General features: G+C 43.5%; 1 protein-coding gene across 1 annotated transcript in view; it reads right to left on the minus strand.

Moving 5' to 3' along the window:
• The window catches only part of LOC147120428 (TGF-beta receptor type-1-like), a 110,567-nt gene that overhangs the window by 11,443 nt on the left and 77,542 nt on the right, over positions 1 to 21,582 (minus strand). Inside the window, exons 7-8 of the mRNA XM_085986326.1 lie at positions 14,665 to 14,789; positions 12,452 to 12,582 (exon numbers count right to left, since the gene is read on the minus strand). Coding sequence (XP_085842452.1) covers positions 12,452 to 12,582; positions 14,665 to 14,789 — 256 coding nt within the window. The remainder of the gene's footprint in view (positions 1 to 12,451; positions 12,583 to 14,664; positions 14,790 to 21,582) is intronic.

The following is a 21,582-nucleotide window of genomic DNA, read 5'->3' on the forward strand; positions in this document are numbered from 1 at the left end:
AAACATTGAGTGTGTCTGCTTCCACCACTTCTGTCGGCAGCGCTCCAGGTCATCACCACTCACTGCGTAAGGAAGTTTTTCCTCACGTCCCCCCTGTATCTCTTGCCCAAATCCATAAATCTGTGTCCCCTAGTCCTTGTACCATCAACTAGTGGGAACAGCCTTTCCCCATTTAGCCTATCCAAACCCGTCCTAATCTTGTACACCTCTATCAAATCACCCCTCAACCTCCTTTGCTCTAATGAAAACAAATCCAGCTTCTCCAACCTGTCCTTGTAGCTAAGATCCCCCATCCCCAGAACCATTCTGGTAAATCTCCTCTGCACCCTCTCAAGGGCCTTCACATCCTTCCTAAAATGTGGTGACCAGAACTGGACGCAATACTCCAGTTGTGGCCTAACCAGCGCTTTATAAAGGTTCAGCATAACTTCTCTACTTTTGTACTCAATACCTCTATTTATGAAGTCCAAGATCCCATATGCTTTGCTAACCACTCTCTCAATATGTTCTGCCACCTTCAGGGACCTATGCACATTAACACCCAGGTCCCTCTGTCCCTGCACACTCTTTAAAACTGTGCCTTTAAGTGTATATTGCCTCTCCCTGTTCCTTCTGCCAAAATGCATCACCTCACACTTCTCTGTATTAAATTCTATCTGCCACTTGTCTGCCCTTTCTGCTAGCCTTTCTTTGTCCTGTTGCAGTCGATTGGTATCATCCTCACTGTTTGCCCCCCCCCCCAGTTTGATGTCATCGGCAAATTTAGAAATTCTACTCTGTATGCCAATATCTAGGTCATTTATATACATCAAAAAAGCAGTGGCCCCAGCACTGACCCTTGGGGAACACCACTGTCCACCACCCTCCAGTCTGAAAAACAGCTATTTACCACAATTCGCTGTTTTCTGTCCTTAAGCCAATTTCTTATCCAAGCTGCCACTGACCCACCTATTCCATGAGCGTCAATTTTGTTAACCAGCCTTCTATGTGGTACTTTGTCAAGCGCCTTCCGAAAATCCATGTAGACAACATCCACTGCATTCCCTTCATCAATCCTCTCTGTTCCTTCATCAAAAAATTCAATTAGATTAGTCAAACATGATCTGCCTTTGACAAATCCATGTTGGCTTTCCTTAATTAACTTAAACCTCTCCAAGTGCCTGTTAATTTTTTCCTTGATTATTGTTTCTAAAACTTTACCCACCACTGATGTTAAACTGACCGATCTGTAGTTACTAGGATTGTCCTTGCACCCTTTCTTGAACAATGGTGTCACATTTGCCACTTTCCAATCCTCAGGTACCTCCCCCGCATCTAGGGAAGACTGGAAAATTATGGCAAGCGCTTCTGCTATCTCCTCCCCCAAGTCCCTTAGCAATCTGGGATGCAAGCCATCTAGTCCAGGTGACTTATCCACCCTAAGCATACCCAGCCTTTCTAGTACAACCTGTCCATCAATTTTCACCCCTTCCATTGCTTCTACCTTTTCCACTTCTACTGATATTTTGTCAGATTTTACCGATACAAAGTACTCATTGAGCATGTTAGCCTTGCCCTGCGTCTCGAAGCATATATTACCTTCTTTGTCGCTAATAGGCCCCACCCCGCCTCTTACCGCCCGCTTACTGTTTACACTCTTTGAATATATTCAGTTAGTCATTGGAAGTCGGAGACAAGTCTTGAAATCTGAGTTGCTAAGAGTTTGAAGTACCTTTTTTTTTTACACTGAAACAATAAACATAGTCCCTACTAAAACAATTACCCTCTCTTACCCTGGCCATTCCCCTGGTACGGCTCACATCTTCGCTCCCTTAAGTCCAAGGGACGCAGACTTCAACGGATATGGTGGACAACTGGTTTAGCCATTCACCACCAGATCTGGCTGGACCACAAAAAGCACTAAAGAGGGCCTTGCTCTCGTCTGCCAAAATTGCTCACCATTACAAAGCATTCCTTGTTTTGCACCTGTATCAGGTCCGAACACCAGTTCCTTCTGCTTTAAATTTTGTCAGTCAAGCGGTCTCATCGACTGGCACTTTCACCCTGCTATAATCAGACCAATTTAGCCAGCAGGAGGGTGAAATCTTAAACGAATACAGCTGCTTTTAAAATCAGATGTGTGCTATAAATCAGACATAAAAGGGGCGGTCATCTCTTTCTGACAAAAATAGGAATGTTTGCCTCAGTAGTTTCCCATACATTGGAAAATAAAAGCAACAGTAACTCAAAATTAAAATTAATGATATTGGAAAGGGATGTTGGGATAAAAAAGTCTTGCATTACTACAGCGAAGATAGGCATTGCTACAGGAAAATTGTAAAAGACATTGACGAGGATAGACAAAGAAAACATGATGAGATTAGGACTACAGCGAATATAAAAAAGTAGAAAGTTTCTATAAACATGTTCAAGGAAAACAGGTGACAAAGGCAACAGTGGGAACCCCAAGGGGTCCCAGGGGCACATGATAACTAATGGCCTAGGAATAGTAGCTGTCCTTAATTAATTTTTTGCGTCAGTATTTACAAATGAATGTGAGGATTATTATCCGCAAACAAGAAGAAAATTTAAAGGGCGAGAGAAAGAAATCATAAATATAGAAATTACCTACAAAGAGATGATACACAGGCTAAGGACAATAAAAAAAAAACAAGCCCCAACAGGCCCCAAAGCAGAGTATTGAAGGAGGTGGCTGTGATGAAATAACTCTGTGTTCTGGCATTTGCATTGTCCCTCTTTTAAATGGACCAAGTAAATTAAACAAATAAAATGTAATTAAAACTCTAAAACTTTAAATAAACCTTAGCAAATCAAATTAAAATTTGGTAGTCCAATCCAATTATGCACTCCAGTCCCCGCGGTGCCCACCGGTCACGGAAGTGCTCGAGCGCACTGGCGGACACTGCGTGCTCCATCTCCAGGGCCAGCCGGGCGCGAACATGGCCGCGGAAAAGAGGGAGGCAATCTGGCTGGACGACCCCCTCGACCGCCCGCTGCCTGGACCAATTGATGGCTTTTTTTAGCCAGGCCCAGGAGCAGACCCACGAGGAGGTCCTCCAACCTGCCCGCTCCCCTCTGCACCGGGTGACCATAGATCAAGAGCGTGGGACTGAAGTGCAACCAAAAATCAAGGAGCAGCCCCTTCAAATAATGGAAGAGGGGCTGCAACCTCTCACATTCTGCATATATATGAAAAACGGACTCCTCCAGGCCGCAGAACAAACAGGCGGCCTGGGAGTCCGTGAACCTACTTAAAAATATATTGCACGGGACTGCCCCGTGCAACACCCTCCAGGCCAAGTCCCCAATAGAACAGGGGAGGACTCCCGCATAGAGAGCCCTCCATTGGGGACCTCCGCCTCCGCCGGAAGGCAAGACGGCACGCCAAGGCATGTCCGGACGGCAGGCGTAGATGGCAAAGTGGAGAGTGTGCAGGAGCAGCCCGTACAGGAAACCCCTCTGTGCGGAATGAAAAGGGGCATTTGTATTGTCTGTTGTTGTTGTACTTGTTAATGTCTGGAATGTTCTACAGGTGTAACCACTAATGCTCCTCCCTAGCCCCACCCCTCTGGATCCTCCGGATTGGTGTGAGTCTTACTTATAAGGGCTGGGTCAGTGATGAATGATGGTTGCCCTGTGTTAACTTGATGCCATGTTCTTACTTAATAAAAGCCTTTCGTTTTAAGCTTTAACCTCTTGGATTCAGGCCGTTATTTGGCACATCAATTTTATTAAGTAACAACTTTTGGAAGATGGATCGATTTTTGAAACCAGAGCGTCTGGATATCGATCCCCATTTGGCAGATGCGTCGAAGAAATTTACGCATTGGCTTTGATGTTTTGAACACTTCATCGCATGTTCGATCCGACGGTTAACAAGTTGGGTCTTCTAACCAACTTGGTAAGTCATCAAACTTACTCTATAATTGAAGATATTACTACATATGAAGAGGCCCTCGCAGCCCTTAAGGCCCAGTACCTTAAGTCGGTTAACGAAGTATACGCCGGGTATCTTTTGTCTACTCGCAGGCAATTACCCGAGGAATCCCTGGACGATTTCCTGCAGGACCTTAAGGCTTTGGCTAAGGATTGCAACTACAAGACTGTCTCTGCCATATTGTATCAGGAAGAAGCCATCCGCGATTCTTTCATATCTGGCCTCCGATCTAATTATATTAGACAGAGACTCCTCGAGAATGACTCGTTAGTTTTAAAAACGGTCGTCGCTACTGCTCAATCGTTAGATGTAGCCCAGAAGAATTTAGAAGTGTATGCATCAGCCCATGCGTCTTTTTCAGCCTTGTGTGTTCCGAGTATGGAGGTATCCATAACACCAATGGAGCCTCCACTTAATCCTATTGTTGCGGCTGTACCCCATGGGTCTAAGTGTTATTTTTGTGGCCAATCTAAACACCCCAGGCAAAGATGCCCAGCCAGAGAGGCTACCTGTTTTAAATGTAAGAAACGGGGACATTTTAGTAAAGTGTGTAAGGGTAATCCTGTACCCGATGTCTTTTCTGCTGCCGCCTATCGTTTTACTCTAGCCTTGGTTACGGTTGACCAGACCATACCGTGTTCCTTGTCGAAATCTATGATGGACATCAAGATTAATGGTCGTCCTACTGGGTGTTGGATAGACTGTGGCAGTACTGAAAGTTTTATACACCCCAACCTTGTTAACTCCTGTTCATTGAAGGTGTATCCTACTTGAAGTGAAATCGTGATGGCATCCAAGTCTCTTACTTCGGAGGTAACTGGATATTGTAAAGTCACATTGACCATTAAGGATATGGAGTATAAGGACTTTAAACTCCTCATATTACCTCAGTTGTGTGTGAACTTAATTTTAGGCTTGGACTTCCAGTGTCAGCATGAGAGTGTCAGCATGAGAGCGTCACCCTTAAGTATGGTGGATCCCAGCCTCCGCTCACAGTCTGCGGCCTTTCTACTTTAAAAGTAAGTCCGCCTTCTTTGTTCGTGAACCTTGCTCCTAATTGTAGACCTATAGCGACTAAGAGTCGACGGTATAGTTCAGAAGATAAAAAATTTATAAAAGAGGAAGTGGAAAGGCTTCAATGGGAGGGAATCATCGAACACAGTAATAGCCCGTGGAGTGCCCAGGTGGTGGTGGTTAAAACTAATGAAAAGAAAAGACTTGTGGTCGATTATAGCCAGACTATAAACTTGTATACCCAATTAGACGCCTATCCTTTGCCTCGTATTTCTGAGATGGTGAACCAGATAGCTCAGTACCACGTGTTCTCCACCATTGATTTAAAGTCTGCCTATCATCAACTCCCCATTAAAATAGAAGACTGACCTTATACGGCCTTCGAAGCTAATGGGCGCCTGTACCAATTCCTTAGGGTGCCCTTTGGAGTGACGAATGGGGTATCCGTCTTCCAACGGGAGATGGATCGTATGGTGGATGAATACGCGTTGGAAGCAACATTCCTGTACCTGGACAATGTTACTATCTGTGGGCTCGACCAACGGGAGCATGATCAAAATCTCGCGAAGTTCCTAGAGACTGCAAAGAGGTTAAACCTGACCTACAACGAAAACAAGTGTACCTTCAATATTACAAATTTGTGTATTCTTGGTTGCGTTGTGGAGAATGGGGTAATCGGGCCAGATCCTGAAAGATTACGCCCGCTTAAGGAATTACCTTTACCTCACACTGTAAAAGCTTTAAGAAGTTGTCTGGGATTCTTCTCGTACTATGCCCAGTGGGTGGCTAGCTACTCAGATAAAGTCCGACCTCTTATTAAGTCGACGTCTTTTCCGCTATTGGCGGAAGCTCAGGAGGCTTTCTTTAATATCAAACGGGACATTGAGAAGGCAGTGGTATGTGCCGTGGATGAGAAGATCCCTTTTCAAGTGGAAAGTGATGCATCTGATTTTGCGTTGGCAGCAACTCTTAATCAAGCTGGTAGACCAGTAGCTTTTTCCTCTCGTACATTGCAAGGGCCAGAAGTTCAACATTCTTCAGTGGAAAAGGAGGCACAGGCGATTATCGAAGCAGTCAGGTATTGGAGACATTATCTCGCTGGCCAACGTTTTACGCTCATTACTGACCAGCGATCTGTGGCCTTTATGTTCAATAGTAAGCAGAGAGGCAAGATCAAAAATGATAAGATTTTAAGATGGCGAATAGAACTGTCAACATATGACTATGATAGTCAGTACAGGCCTGGAGTATTCAATGAGCCATCGGATGCTTTGTCACGAGGAGTATGTGCTAGTCTAGGTATAGATAAGCTTCAAAGTCTCCACGACGCACTCTGCCACCCTGGGGTTACCAGAATGAACCACTTCATTAAGTCCCACAATCTACCCTACTCTATTGAGGAGGTCCGGACAATGACCAGAACCTGTCGTGTTTGTGCTGAATGCAAACCCTGCTTCTATAAGCCATCCGAGCCAGCTCATCTTATTAAAGCAACTCGACCATTTGAGCCTCGATTTTAAAGGTCCCCTTCCATCGAGCGACCGTAATGTCTATTTTCTTAATATTATAGACGAGTACTCTCGGTTCCCTTTTGTTATCCCCTGTCCGGATGTGACTAGTGCTGTTGTAATTAAATGCCTCTGCCAACTGTTTTCCTTGTTTGGCATGCCTAACTATATACATAGTGATAGGGGTTCTTCCTTTACGAGCGAAGATTTGTGACAGTTTTTGCTATCGAAAGGGATTGCAACGAGTAGAACTACCAGCTATAACCCTCGTGGTAATGGGCAGGTCGAGAAAGAAAATGTGACAGTGTGGAAGGCTATCATACTGTCTCTGAAATCGCGAGGCCTGCCAACCTCTCGCTGGCAGGATGTCCTGCCAGACGTGCTGCATTCCATAAGGTCTCTTTTGTGTACAGCGACGAATGCCACCCCTCATGAAAGGATGTTTAGTTTTCCAAGAAAAGCTACTAATGGAGTATTGTTACCCACATGGTTGACGACCACCGGCCCAGTGCTGTTGCGCAGACATGTGAGAGGCCACAAGACTGATCCACTGGTGGAGGAAGTACAACTCCTCCATGCTAATCCCCAGTATGCGTACATTCAATATCCGGATGGGCGAGAGGATACGGTTTCTATTAAAGATCTTGCACCTGCTGGAGCTCAAAGAGTTCGACTCAGAGTAGAGTTTTCAATCGTGGTATTGGACCTTCAGAGACACAAACCCTCAGTGTGGAAAACACTGATGATTCTGGGAATTTGAATGAACCGGAGTTAGTACTCTGGGAGGAGCCTCAGGAAGAGTTACGTCATTCCCAGAGGACTATCAGGCCTCCTGACAGGCTGAATCTATAGCAGGGGGTGAATGTGATGAAATAACTGTGTTCTGGCATTTGTATTGTCTGTTGTTGTTGTACTTGTTAATATCTGGAATGTTCTACAGGTGTAACCACTAATGCTCCTCCCTAGCCCCGCCCCTCTGGATCCTCCGGATTGGTGTGAGTCTTCCTTATAAGAGCTGGGTCTTACTCATAAGGGCTGGGTCGGTGATGAATGATGGTTACCCTGTGTTAACTTGATGCCATGTTCTCACTTAATAAAAGCCTTTAGTTTTAAGCTTTAACCTCTTGGATTCAGGCCGTTATTTAGCACATCAGTGGCAAATTAAATTGTTCACAACTTGACTGATATGTTAAGAGAATTGCTAAATACAGAAGTTATGCTAAGGTACTGGAGAGGGGAAAATGTGGTGCCAGCAAACAGAATCTTAGGATGTTTTGCTCAAGAAATAGAACACGAGTACCAACAAGTGAAAGTTGGCTTGCATTAAGCACTGATCTAACCTACCTTAGGCAATGGACACAGTTCTGGGCATCTTACCACTGGTGGGATATCCTGGCCTTGGAGGAGTACAAAGAAAGGCAACTAAATTAATAAAAGGGATTGGGCGATTTATTTTTTTATTCATTCATGGGATGTGGGCGTGCTGGCAATCCCTAATTGACCTCGGGAAGGTGGTGATGAGCTGACTCACTGCAGTTTGTGTGATGAAGGTACTCCCACACAGTGCTGTTAGGGAGGGAGTTCCAGGATTTTGATCCAGCGACGATGAAGGAATGGAGATATATTTCCAAGCCAGGATGATGTGTGACTTGGAGTACAACTTACAGGTGATGGTGTTCCCATGTGCCTGCTGCCCTTGTCCTTCTAGGTGGTAGAGATCACAGGTTTCGGAGGAGCTGTCAAAGAAGCCTTAGCAAGTTGCTGCAGTGCATCTTGTAGATGGTACGCACTGCAGACATGGTACGCAGGTGGTGGAGGGAGTGAATGTTTAAGGTGGTGGATGGGGTGCCAATCAAGCGGGTTGCTTTGTCCTGTACGGTGTCTGACCTGCTCTTGTAGCCACAGTACTTATATGGCTGGTCCAGTTAAGTTTCTGGTCAATGGTGACTCCCTGGATGGTGGTGGTGGGGGATTCATAAGGACATAAGAAATAGGAGCATGAGTAGGCCATTTGTCCCTTCGAGCCTGCTCCGCCATTCAATAAGATCACGGCTGATCTTCTACCTCATCTCCACTTTCCTGCACATTTCCCATAACAACTTGATTCCCTTAATATTCAAAAATCTATCGCTCTCGGTCTTGAATATACTTAACGACGGAGCCTCCACAGCCCTCTGGAGTAGAGAATTCCAAAGAGTCACCACCCTCTGAGTGAAAAAATGTCTCCTTATCTCAGTCCTAAATGGCCGACCCCGTATTCCGAGACTGACCGTTGGTTCTAGACTCCCCAGCCAGGGAAAACATCCTCCCTACATCTACACCGTCAAGCCTGTAAGAATTTTGTATGTTTCAATGAAATCACCTCTCATTCTTCTAAACTCTAGAGAATATAAACCTAGTCTACTCAATCTCTCCTCATAGGAACCAGTCTGGTGAACCTTCGTTGCACTCTCACTCTCTATGGCAAGTATATCCTTCCTTAGGTAAGGAGACCAAAACTGTACACAATACTCCAGGTGTGGTCTCACCAGGGCCCTATATAATTGCAGTAAGACATCTTTACTCTTATACTCAAATCCTCTTGTTATAAAGGCCAACATACCATTTGCTTTCCTAATTGCTTGCTGTACCTGCATGTTAACGTTCAGTGATTTGTGTACAAGGACACCCAGGTCCCTCTGAACACCAACATTTCCCAATCTCTCACCATTTAAAAAATACTCTGCTTTTCTATTTTTCCTACCAAAGTGGATAACTTCATATTTCCCCAGGTTATATTCCATTTGTCATGTTCTTGCCCACTCACTTCGCCTGTCTAATCCCCTTGAAGCCTCCTTGCATCCTCCTCACAACTTACAACTTCACTGATGGTAATGCCATTGAATGTCATGGGGAGGTGGTTAGACTTTCTCTTGTCAGAGATGGTAATTTCCTGGCACTTGTGTAGCGCGAATGTTACTTGCCACTTATCAGCCCAAGCCTGAATGTTGTCCAGGTCTTGCTGAATGCGGGCATGGACTGCTTCATTATCTGAGGAGTTGTGAATGGAACTGAACACTCCACTCATCAGCAAACATCCCACTTCTAACTTTATGATGGAGGGAAAGTCATTGATGGAGCAGCTGAAGATGGTTCGGCCTAGGACACTGCCCTGAGGAACTCCTGCAGCTATGTCCTGGGACTGAGATATGAGGAAACATTAAAGATACTAGGGATGGAAACAAGGAAGCTTAGAGATGACCGTAGAGATATTTAAGATCTTCAAGCAATAAAGTTAAGTACTTACACAAGCTCTAGTATTACAGAATATTGATTCAAACTTAAGCAAGGCATAACAGTGTGATTTTCCTGGTTTAGCTCCCAAATAGTGGCTGAATAAATGAGCACTATACATAGGCAAAATTGGCACTAATCCTTTGTCCCCACTTTACATCTGACTAGCACTGCAGCTAAATTTCCTGTATGACTTTTCAAATGGTTGCACTCGACTGTACTTGAATAGAGTATAGCAATGTAAATTGCATGCAAATGGATGACAGAGACCTGTGCACTATGATTTCCTGATCTAACATTGGGTGCAGATCAGGAGCAAACTGATCCTGGTCCTAGAACATCCAGATCTGCTGTTTCAGACTGGTCAGCCTTAAGACTGCTATTGCTAAAAAAAAAAACAATCTTACATTTTGACTTTTAGTAGTTGTTGCAGAATGCTGTAAATACATCATACTTAGTGATATAGAGAGTGAAAGAAAGACTTGCATTTATATAGCGCCTTTCACAACCTCAGGATGTCCCAAAGCGCTTTACATCCAATGAAGTACTTTTGAAGTGTAAGCACTGTTGTAACGTAGGAAGCACGGCAGCCAATTTGCGACAGTATGGTCCCACAAACAGCGATAGGATAATGGCCAGAGATTCTGTTTCTAATGCTGTTGGTTGAGGGATAAATATAAGCCAAGACGCTGGGGAGAACTCCCTTACTCTTCTTCGAAATAGTGCCATGAAATCTTTTATGTTCACCTAAGAGGGGTTCAGAACTGTGCCCCCAAACCTTTGCAATGTGATTTTTTTGAAGGCAGATGAAGGGAAACCACCACAACCCCCTTAACAGCTACTGAAGTCATTTACCTCGGCCTCTATTGAGACACTAACTACTGTTTCCCCTCTCCCACGAACATACAACTGCTCCATGCCACCTGGAATGAAACTTGTCAAATTTCACAGTCAAATCCAGCACCTTCCTCCTTTTCCCGCACCATCAGCCTTCATACCACACTTGTTTACCCTGTTCTTCCACCTATTACTTGGCATAGCTGTGCTGCCCTCTTACCAGCAAGACAGATTATGGATGTGCCCTGGAGGCCAACTGTGCTGCATTAAATGCTTCCAACAGCACACTTTCACATGGCTTCAACCACCTGATTTGAACTGTCCAGTCCGTGATGACACTGATCAATAGCACCTCAGAGGCTGTGCCCAGCTCCTGTGGACCACAAGGCGTGGTTGTAAATGTTACTGTTGGTAGCAATAATGCCTCACCAAAGCCTGTATGAGGGAGCTTCAGACATGGTCCACCTGCCCTTGAAACTGCAAGAGAAAGGCTGCAGGAAGCTGATCCCTCTGGGGCAGCAGTTTCACGGAGACAACATTCACTTCAGACCAGCTTTAATGAACGCTTCTGTGCAAAGTAAGCACTGTCGGACCACAGTTCAGAGATCATTTTTGTTTACGCTTGTTTAATTTTTGGACTTGAGAGATGGTAGGAGAAAGGTAGATTTCTGTCTTATGAAGGAAATAGGCCAAAGTCTATAACAGATCGAAAGACACGATCTGAAACTACTGTTTTATCTCCATCTCACACATTAAGTAGAAATTAATGGAATGCCTGATGTGCATGTGAGTTCTAAGTATACTTAATGGCTGACAAGATTGATAATTGATTATATACTTTGCTGATTAAGTGGATGAGATTGTGTTGATTCTGTTTGAGGAAAATCATGGCCCGGAATTTGCGATCCTGATGACAGCAAACTGGCAGCGTTCGCCATCATTTCGCCTTTGAAACTGACCGCAGCCTCAGGATTTAGCACATGCACAGCCTAATGTGGAAATCCTGAAGTTGCGGTCTGTCATTCACTGCTCCTCCACAGGGTGGGCTGTGGAGGAGCTGGCAATCAGTGTAATCTCTCAATTCATGGAAACTAATTAAAACTTTGGCTCTTCCGCGGTAATTACACTGTTAAATGCCCCACTAAAAGTTAGACCCTTCCGAATTAGGTGTAACTGGGGTTTTAACAGCGTAATGACTGCTAAACAAAGTTAATGGCCCTGAAAAACTCATTTTAATTTTGTGCAGTATCAAATTTATCCATTGTAATAAAAATTAAAATTTTTACAAAACTTTCATCTTTATTTCAGGCCTCCCTTTTCCCCATGTGAGAGCCCCAATCTTTGTTTTGCTCTAACATTTTTATTTTTAAAGTTAGAATTTTAGGAGCTTACCCATTTCCTGGTTCGCTGTCTGAGAATTCTGCATTGACAGCTTGTTGACGTCACAGCAGCTCTTCGCTGGGCATCTCCATTAACTTCCGTTGATTTCAATTACGCGTCGGAAAACCTGAAATTCACCCACAGAGATCGCAAGATCTTTGTGCAAAGCTTACTTCGAGGCCAGCGGTGAACACCTTTGCTTTGCCACTGACCGCAAATTTTGGGCCAATCATTTTTTTTTGTAGTCAATTAGCATTGTTTGGTTTAAATGCTCTTTTTATAATGTGTGCATTATCTGTAAATTGATGGTTTCAAACCACTTTTGTGAATTTCCTTGAGCTATTTGGAAAATACATGTTGATGAAAATATACATCTTTGGTGGTAATAAATGCAAGCTGGTATTGAACACTAATATGTTCTCCACCATTAATAACAAAGTTAGCTGAAAATTGTATACATTTAAAAATACAAATATTAGCTGACATACAGTGCAAGCCATACCTCAGAGCTTTGCCATTGATTTGGAATACTTGGCCTACGTTTTTGATCACAGACTACTTTTTTCATGTCTTCTATGGAAGGGTCCGAAGGAACAAGATCATAATAAGGCAGCTGATATTCATCATGGAGTCCTGTGTTAAATAGAGGCATATGCATTATTGATCATCGTACTGCCACAAATATGCCACTTTCTTATGAATATTTTAACATTAATATATTTATATTATAGTAAATTCATTTAAAGATACACCACAAAAATTCTATTTTGGACCATTATAAAAGCCACCTCCATATAATCATAGATATGTACAATATAACAAATGATGGGTGTATTTACATGCTAGTCTACATCATGACCTGACAACATCCAGGTTTGAGCTGACAGAGAGTTTACATTTGCACCACAAATGTGCCAGCCAATCATCTCCAACAGGAAAAGGTTCAACCACGAGCCCTGACCTTCAACAGTACCACCATCACTTGAGTAACCCATCACCAACATCTCCTTCAAATCTGACCCCACATTTAAAGAACACGAGATGCCACCCAAATCGCCTCCACTCCTCTCCCCAGCCTCTAATCACCTGCCCCCCATTTCTCCGGTCTACAATTCCCTCAGGCCCCCGATCCTCACTTCCCTGGGGGGCTGCTGCGACGCTAGCAGTGGCCTGATCTTTGATCATTCTTCGCCGGCTTGATAGTAATGAGGCCCAAGGCCCAATATTGAGGGTGCCTTGGACCTCACTATTCAGATGCAGGGACTACTACTTGCATCCCCAGTTATGGGTGCACCCAAATTTCTACCCCATAATATTCAATAAACCCCTGCACCTTGCACCCAATCAAGAGGAAAATACAAATAAATTGAGGGGAAAAAAAGAAAAAAGCACTGCTCATTTCTGATAAAGAGCTCTTTCCTCAACCTGAACTTCTATATGTAATCCCTTCCCACCATTCCACCACCCGCCTCCACCCCTTGACTTGGCTATTTAGCTTCACACAAAGATTTTCATGGTGCTTCTCCAAATTTTATCAAAGAGCTTTGGTTTCCTTTAAATGTAAAAGCTAAATGTTCCAAGTTAATGTTTTCTAATAATGGACTCTACCAATTAGATGAAGGTGACAGTAAACTGGATCCACCCCCGCCCCCTCCCCTACCCTACCCTACCCCCACTGCCAACACAAGTAGTTGTTTCGCCATTACAAGCCTAAAGTAGACTTCCTAAACAGCAGGAGAAAGAGACGGAGAGGTTTTGACACAGCAGGAAACCCTGCAACAAACAAAATTGATCATGGTGGATTTCAATTACCTAGATAACTGCAGTGGAAAAACTAAAGGGGGTGAATGTTTCTATGGTAGTGCAGGATTCTCCAAATTTTATGCGGGATGTGCGGGTTAGGATGCAGGGACTACACATCCAAAGATGTGCGGGTTAGGATGATTGGCTATGATAAATTGACCCTTAGTGTTAGGGGGATTAAATATGTGGGGTTACGGGGATAGGGTGGGATATGTGTTGGTGCAGGGGTTACGGGGATCGGGTGGGATATGTGTCAGTGCAGGCTCGATGGGCCGAAATGGCCTCTATCTGCACTGTGGGGTTTCTGTGATTTCTGTGATTGCTTCCTTACACCGTTTATCAAGCAGCTAACAAAGCCAGTGACTACTGTGGATTAGTAATTCAGAGGTTTATAAAAGGAGATAGAGGAGCATCTAGAATTCATCAAATAAGAATTAAAATATTCAGCTCCCTCAGTTGGTTAAGACAGAGAGTTGCTGAGGACATAATAGGAATGTCCCAAGTTTATTACCTGCTCTATGGCATTTGTGCAATTTTGGTGAATTTGGATAGTAGGTTGTTGAGGTTTTTTTTTGCTTTAACTTTATCAGCAAGGAACTGGGCAAGTTTTGATTGTGAACTATGGAGCACTTTGTTGTATCTAATATCTAATATTTGGTAAGCTTGACTATTAATAGTATGGAGTACAGCAATGGTAATGAAAAGTTTTACTTGAGATGTGTTACATTCCATTCTCAAGCCTACAAATGTTAAATGTCAAAGATCACACTGCTTAAAGAACTAAAGCAAGTACTGTGCAAAAGTTAATGTCATAAATGTACTGAGTGCTCTAAAGCAAATTATCAGTTTTGTACACCAACCAACCATTGGTAAAATGCATGCTCCCAGTTTTCAAATCTCAAAATTGATTACCTCCAGCAGAACATCTGTGTGCTATCTCCCAATATACCAGACCCAAGGCATATATGTCTACACGTTTGAACATGTCAAAATGCCTCATATTGATAGTATCATCAAGAATTTCTGGTGCCATATACCTGAAATTCAATAATATATTAACTAATATCTTGAACTTCAATCGAATATAACAATAAATGTAACCGGTCCCTGATCACTTAAACTTTGACATATACTGAAAACCTTTCAATTTAAATTAATCCATTTCAAAGTGCATAGCCATAAAACTGAAAATTTAAAATTAGGAGGAACATTATTATGCATGTTGTGCATTATTTCCTGAAAGCCCTTCCCACAAGCCTTCTGATAAAATGTGAGTTAATACAATGGGAGAAGATTTCTTCTGTTTAGCATTTACAGCAAATTAATAAATGCTATTATAACGAATGCATTTACAATGTCACTACAAATTTTGAAGGGATGATTAGAATGGCCCATCATGCAGACCCAGTAGACATCATCTACTTGAATTTCCAAAAAGCTTTTAATAAAGCGCCACATAAGGGATTGTGTAAGGAAATTAGGTCTTGTGGTTTGGGGAATCAAATGAGGATTTAGTTTTTTTTAAGTGTAACAAGGTGACTGTGTACAACTGTCTTTTAAACAGGGTAGCTTCCCAGTGACAGCCAACCACAAGTGCATTGCCCCACGATTCATTGCCAGGTCCCTTTCTGCTCACTACATTCATTAATGATCTGGAGGAGGGCATAGAAAAACAGAATATTTAAATTTTTTAAATGGTGGGAAACTTTCAAATGTTGGTGTTCAGAGAGATTTGGGTGTCCTCGTGCAAGAAACACAGAAAGTTAGCATGCAGGCACAGCAAGCAATAAGAAAGGCAAATGACATGTTGGCCTTTATTGCAAGGGGGTTGGAGTATAAGAGTAAGGAAGTCTTGCTACAATTGTACAGGGCCTTAGTGAGCCCACACCTGGAGTACTGTGCAGAGTTTTGGTCTCCTTATCTAAGGAAGGATATACTTGCCTGGGAAGCGGTGCAACGAAGGTTCACTAGATTGATTCCTGGGATGAGAGGTTGTCCTATGATGAGAGATTGTGCAGAATGGGCCTATACTCTCTGGAGTTTAGAAGAATGAGAGGTGATCTCATTGAAACATACAAGAGTCTGGAAGGGATTGACAGGGTAGATGCGGAGAGGTTGTTTCCCCTGGCTGGAGTGTCTAGGACTAGGGAGCATAGTCTCAGGATAAGGGGTAGGCCATTAAGACTGAGATGAGGAGAAATTTCTTCGCTCAGAGGGTTGTGAATCTTTGGAATTCTCTGCCCTAGAGGGCTGTGAATGCTGAGTCTTTGAGTATATTCAAGGCTGAGATATAGATTGATTTTTGGACTCTAGGGAAATCAAGGGATATGGAGATCGGGCGGGAAAGTGGAGTTGAGGTTGATGATCAGCCACGATCTTATTGAATGGTGGAGCAGGCTCGAGGGGCCGTATGGCCTACTCCTGCTCTTATTTCTTATGTTCATATGTTCTTATAGGCACCACAGTAGTTACATTGGCAGATACACCGCAACCCTAACCCGTACTGCAGAGGGAAATAGACTGCAGCTGGATTTGAATAGATTGGGGAAGTGACTCCAAGACTGGGAAAAAATCCTTCAAATGTAGGTAATTGTGCAGTTATGTATATAAATACACATAATAAGTGGGTATCAGTTAAAAGTAATTGTGAGGGAGAAAGATTTTGGGAGCAATCATTAGCCAATCCCTGAAAGTTCATATTCAGTACGTGGAGCACATCCTAAGCAAATTGGCCCTGTGCTGTATTACCCAGACTAGTCACTACAAGACTGTGATCACAATATTGGGATATACAAGGCTCTAGTATCCCATCATTTGTCCAAGTTTGGTCCCCCAGCATTAGGAAGGACAATGTGAAAGAAATTGGATCCTGTGCACCTGGTTTTTTTTTTTTTTTTTAAGGCACAAAACAACACATCAGAGGCACCAATTTCTACTCACGATCCAACAGTTGGCAGCTAGTGACTTTCAAGTACCTGGGCACCCATTTAAAACAGACATTAAGATCGTGAATATGTTAATCAAGAGATTCATGCCTATTTCAGGACTCTGTCAAATTCTGCCAAAACTGGGTGGAGCATGCGCCGGGCACACTTCACTTCGTTTTTGTAGGTCTACAGCGACCTAACCAGCGGTCCTTAAAAGGGACCACTGGAGGCCGCAGAAGAGGAGGCAAGTTTTTCCTTTTTCACTTTGTTCACCTACTTTAAATCTGGAGCCAGAGAGAACAGAAATGCTCCTCCTGAATCTACAGCATGCCATTACTAGGCCACGCTCGCCACCTCCCTCCAGGCTTATCTGCGGGCCGGTTCAGATGGCAAGCTGGATGATTTTGGGAAGGCCCTCACAGGTGAGCTGCATCAGGTGCCCGATTGGTCTCTGCAGCTCGCTGGTATTATAGAGATGAAGCCCGAGGCCCAATTTGCAGTGAGCTTCTTTGTCCGCGCATCGTAGGCACATCACCAATTTTGCACTGGTCCCCAGTGACAATCAAGTTACTCTGTTATTGTGTCCTGGATTTTCCTCTATAAAAATGTAAGTTGCTGTTGCGATGCTGGCAGTCAGAGAAATCAAGGGTTTAAATCAAACATGGCCACAGTAAATAATAATTCTAAAAGGTGCAAGAGTGTTAAAAAAAACAAGCCTGAAGACCTTATTACGAATGCTCCTCGCATTAAGACACAAGGTGGATGAAATAGCTGCGCAAATAGAGGTAAACGGATGTGATATGATTGGGATTACGGAAACATGGCTCCAGGGTGACCAAGGCTGGGAACTCAACATCCAGGGGTATTCAATATTCAGGAAAGATAGGCAAAAAGGAAAAGGAAAAGGAGGTGGGGTAGCATTGCTGGTTAAAGAGGGGATTAACACAATTGAAAGGAAGGATATTAGCTCTGATGATGTGGAATCTGTATGGGTAGAACTGAGAAATACCAAAGGGCAGAAAACATTAATAGGAGTGGTATACAGACCCCCAAACAGTAATGCGGAGGTTGGGGATGGCATAAAATTAGTGACGCGTGCAATAAGAGCACAGCAGTTATCATGGGTGACTTTAATCTACATATAGATTGGGCTAAACAAATTAGTAACAATACTGTGGAGGAAGAATTCCTGGAGTGTATATGAGATGGTTTCCTGGACCAATATGTCGAGGAACCAACTAGAGATCAGGCCATCTTAGACTGGGTATTATGTAATGAGAAAGGATTAATTAGCAATAGAAACATAGAAGATAGGAGCAGGAGTAGGCCATTCGGCCCTTCGAGCCTGCTCCGCCATTCAACGAGATCATGGCTGATCATCCAAACCCTAGCGCCCGGTCCCTACACCGACAGCCATCACACCCAAGCCCTATCCCCGTAACCCCACGTATTTAAACCCCTCTAACACTAAGGGCCAATTTTTTATCCTGGCCAATCAAACTAACCCGCACATCTTTGGACAGTGGGAGGAAACCGGAGCACCCGGAGGAAACCCACGCAAACACGGGGAGAATGTGCAAACTCCACACAGACAGTCACCCGAGGCCGGATTTGAACCCGGGTCCCTGGCGCTGTGAGGCAACAGTGCTAACCACTATGCCACCGTGCCGCCCTTGTTGTGCGAGGCACCTTGGGTCGGAGCGATCATAATATAATAGAATTCTTCATTAAGATGGAGAGTGAAGTAGTTGACTCAGAGACTAGGGTCCTGAATTTAAATAAAGGAAACTACGATGGTATGAGGCACGAGTTGGGTAGGATTGATTGGGGAATGGCACTCAAAAGGGTTGACAGTGGATAGGCAATGGCAAACATTCAAAGATCGCATGGATGAACTACAGAATTTGTTCATCCCTGTTTGGCATAAAAATAAAACAAAAAAGGTGACTCAACCACGGCTAACAAGGGAAATTAGGGATAGCATAAGATCCAAGGAGAAGACATATAAATTGGCCAGAAAAAGCAGTAAACTTGAGGATTGGGTGCAGTTTAGGATTCAGCAAAGGAGGACAAAGGGATTAATTAAAAGGGGGGAAATAGAGTATGAGAGTAAGCTTGCAGGGAACATAAAAACTGACTGTAAAAGCTTTTATAGATATGTGAAGAGAAAAAGATTGGTGAAGTCAAGTGTAGGTCCCTTGCAGTCAGAATCAGGGGCATTTATAATGGGGAACAAAGAAATGGCAGATCAATTAAATACATACTTTGGTTCTGTCATCACAAAGGAGGACACAAATAACCTCCCAGAGATGTTGGGGAACATAGGGTCTAATGAGAGGGAGGAACTGAAAGAAATCAGTATTTGTAGGGAAATTGTGTTAGGGAAATTGACGGGATTGAAGGCCGATAAATCCCCAGGGTCTGATAATCTACATCCTAGGGTACTTAAGGAAGTGGCCCTAGAAATAGTAGATGCATTGCTGGTCATCTTCCAAAATTCGATAGACTCTGGAACAGTTCCCATGGGGTGGAGGGTAGCTAATGTTACCCCACTATTCAAAAAAAGGTGGTAGAGAGAAAACAGGGAATTATAGACCGTTAAGCCTGAAATCAGTAGTGGGGAAAATGCTAGAGTCCATTATAAAAGATGTAATAGCAGAGCACTTGGAAAACAGTGACAGGATCGGACAAAGTCAACATGGATTTACAAAAGGTAAATCGTGCTTGACTAATCTACTGGAATTTTTTGAGGATGTAACTGGTAGAATAGATAAGGGAGAACCAGTGGATGTGGTGTATTTGGACTTTCAGAAGGCTTTTGATAAGGTCCCGCATAAGAGATTAGCGTATAAAGTTAAGGCACATGGGCTTGGGGGCAAGGTACTGACTTGGATAAAGAACTGGTTGGCAGACAGGAAGCAAAGAGTTGGAATAAACGGGTCTTTTTCCGAGTGGCAGGCAGTGACTAGTGGGGTACCGCAGGGATCGGTCCTAGGACGATCTAGACGAGGGAACTAGATGTAATATCTCCAAGTTTGTAGACGACACAAAGCTGGGTGGGCGTGTGTGCCGAGAAACTCCAGTATGATTTGGACAGGTTGGGTGATTGGGCAGATGCATTGCAGATGCAGTATAATGTGGATAAATGCGAGGTTATCCACTTTGGTGGCAAAAACAGGAAGGCAGATTATTATCTGAATGGCAATAGATTGGGAGAAGGGGAAGTGCAACGAGACCTGGGTGTCCTTGTGCACCAGTCGCTGAAGATAAGCATGCAGGTGCAGCAGGCGGTTACGAAGGCAAATGGTATGTTGGCCTTCGTAGCGAGAGGGTTCGAGTACAGGAACAAGGATGTCTTGCTGCAGTTGTACAGGGCCTTGGTGAGACCACACCTTGAGTATTGTGTGCAGTTTTGGTCGCCTTATCTGAGGAAGGATGTTCTTGCCATGGAGGGAGTGCAGCGAAGATTCACCAGACTGATACCTGGGATGGCAGGAATGACGTAGGAGGAGAGATTGGGTCGATTGGGCTTGTACTCGCTGGAGTTTAGAAGAATGAGAGGGGATCTCATTGAAACGTATAAAATTCTAACAGGACTGGACAGAATGGATGTTCCCGATGGCCGGGGAGTCCAGAACCAGGGGTCACAGTCTAAGGATAAGGGGTAAGCCATTTAGGCCAAAGATGAGGAGGAATTTCTTCACCCAGAGAGTGGTGAACCTGTGGAATTCTCTACCACAGAAGGCAGTGGAGGGCAATCCATTAAATATTTTCAAGGTGGTGTTGGATATATTTCTTAAGGCTAAAGGGATATGGGGAGAAGACAGGGACAGGGTACTGAATTTGGATGATCAGCCATGATCTCATTGAATGGCGGAGCAGGCTCGAGGGGCCGAATGGCCTACTCCTGCTCCTATCTTCTATGTTTATATGGTGGTGGTGGTATCAAGCTGAACTACTGGCCACCCAAACAAATTGAGGAAGCACCGGTTTGGAGTTTTATGTCAGAAGTCTTACTTTTCCAAGAAGGTGTTGGCCTGTGGAACATGATTCCGGAGGAGGCAATAAAGTCTGATCTATTACAACCTTTCAAAAAAGATGTTAAATGGTCAGCAGTCAGGTTTGTTAAAGGGAATGCTGTGAGGGCTTTTGCCAAGGTGAAGGAGGTTAGAAATGCTGGAGAATAGTTAGGAATGTTTAAATCAAGTAAATTGACCCACTGATGTGGTGAAGCATGGCATGTTCTTTATTTTGTATCATTACATAAAGATATAAGTTGTACCAATTAGTATTGAGTCTCACTTCACCTAATGTTAATCTGGTACATCTTTGAACAGATTGAAGAAATAAATGTGCAAATGACACAAATATCTGCTCCAGATCACAAGAGGATGTGATTCTTCTGGTATTATACAAACAGATACAGGACAGCGAGAGTGAACTCCCATAAAAGTAAAGTTCTCAGGCAGCTTACGGAAGTGACTAACGCCACTGAACCCAAGAAGGTATCTATGGCAGACCCAAATTTGTAACCGATGGATTTCTGGAAAATGAGGTGCTCACAACATGTGGAAGGCAAGAGTAAATCATTCTACAAAATAATTAGTGATTCTAAGAAGTTGCCTCATCATGCATGCCACGACCAGAGAAGAATTTTTGACCATGCAATCCTGAATTGACTACAATTTTTTTGTCTTTCTCAGGAAATAGGGGAAGGAATGGTTATGCACAGGGATGAAATCAACTGAAGGATGGGGACAAGTCTGTAGGCCTGATGGCCTTTACTTGTCCTAGATTCATAAAAAGTAGGCAAATCTTCGTCCAGTATTTATGGAAATTGTAATTTTCAGCAAATGCAACTGAACATTAACAAAGAATGCAGAACTCCACCTCTGATTAAATA

The sequence above is a fragment of the Somniosus microcephalus genome, chromosome 4 (genome assembly GCF_052327205.1).
Source record: "Somniosus microcephalus isolate GS21.2 chromosome 4, FLI_Smic_1.0, whole genome shotgun sequence".
Taxonomy (NCBI): Eukaryota; Metazoa; Chordata; class Chondrichthyes; order Squaliformes; family Somniosidae; genus Somniosus; species Somniosus microcephalus.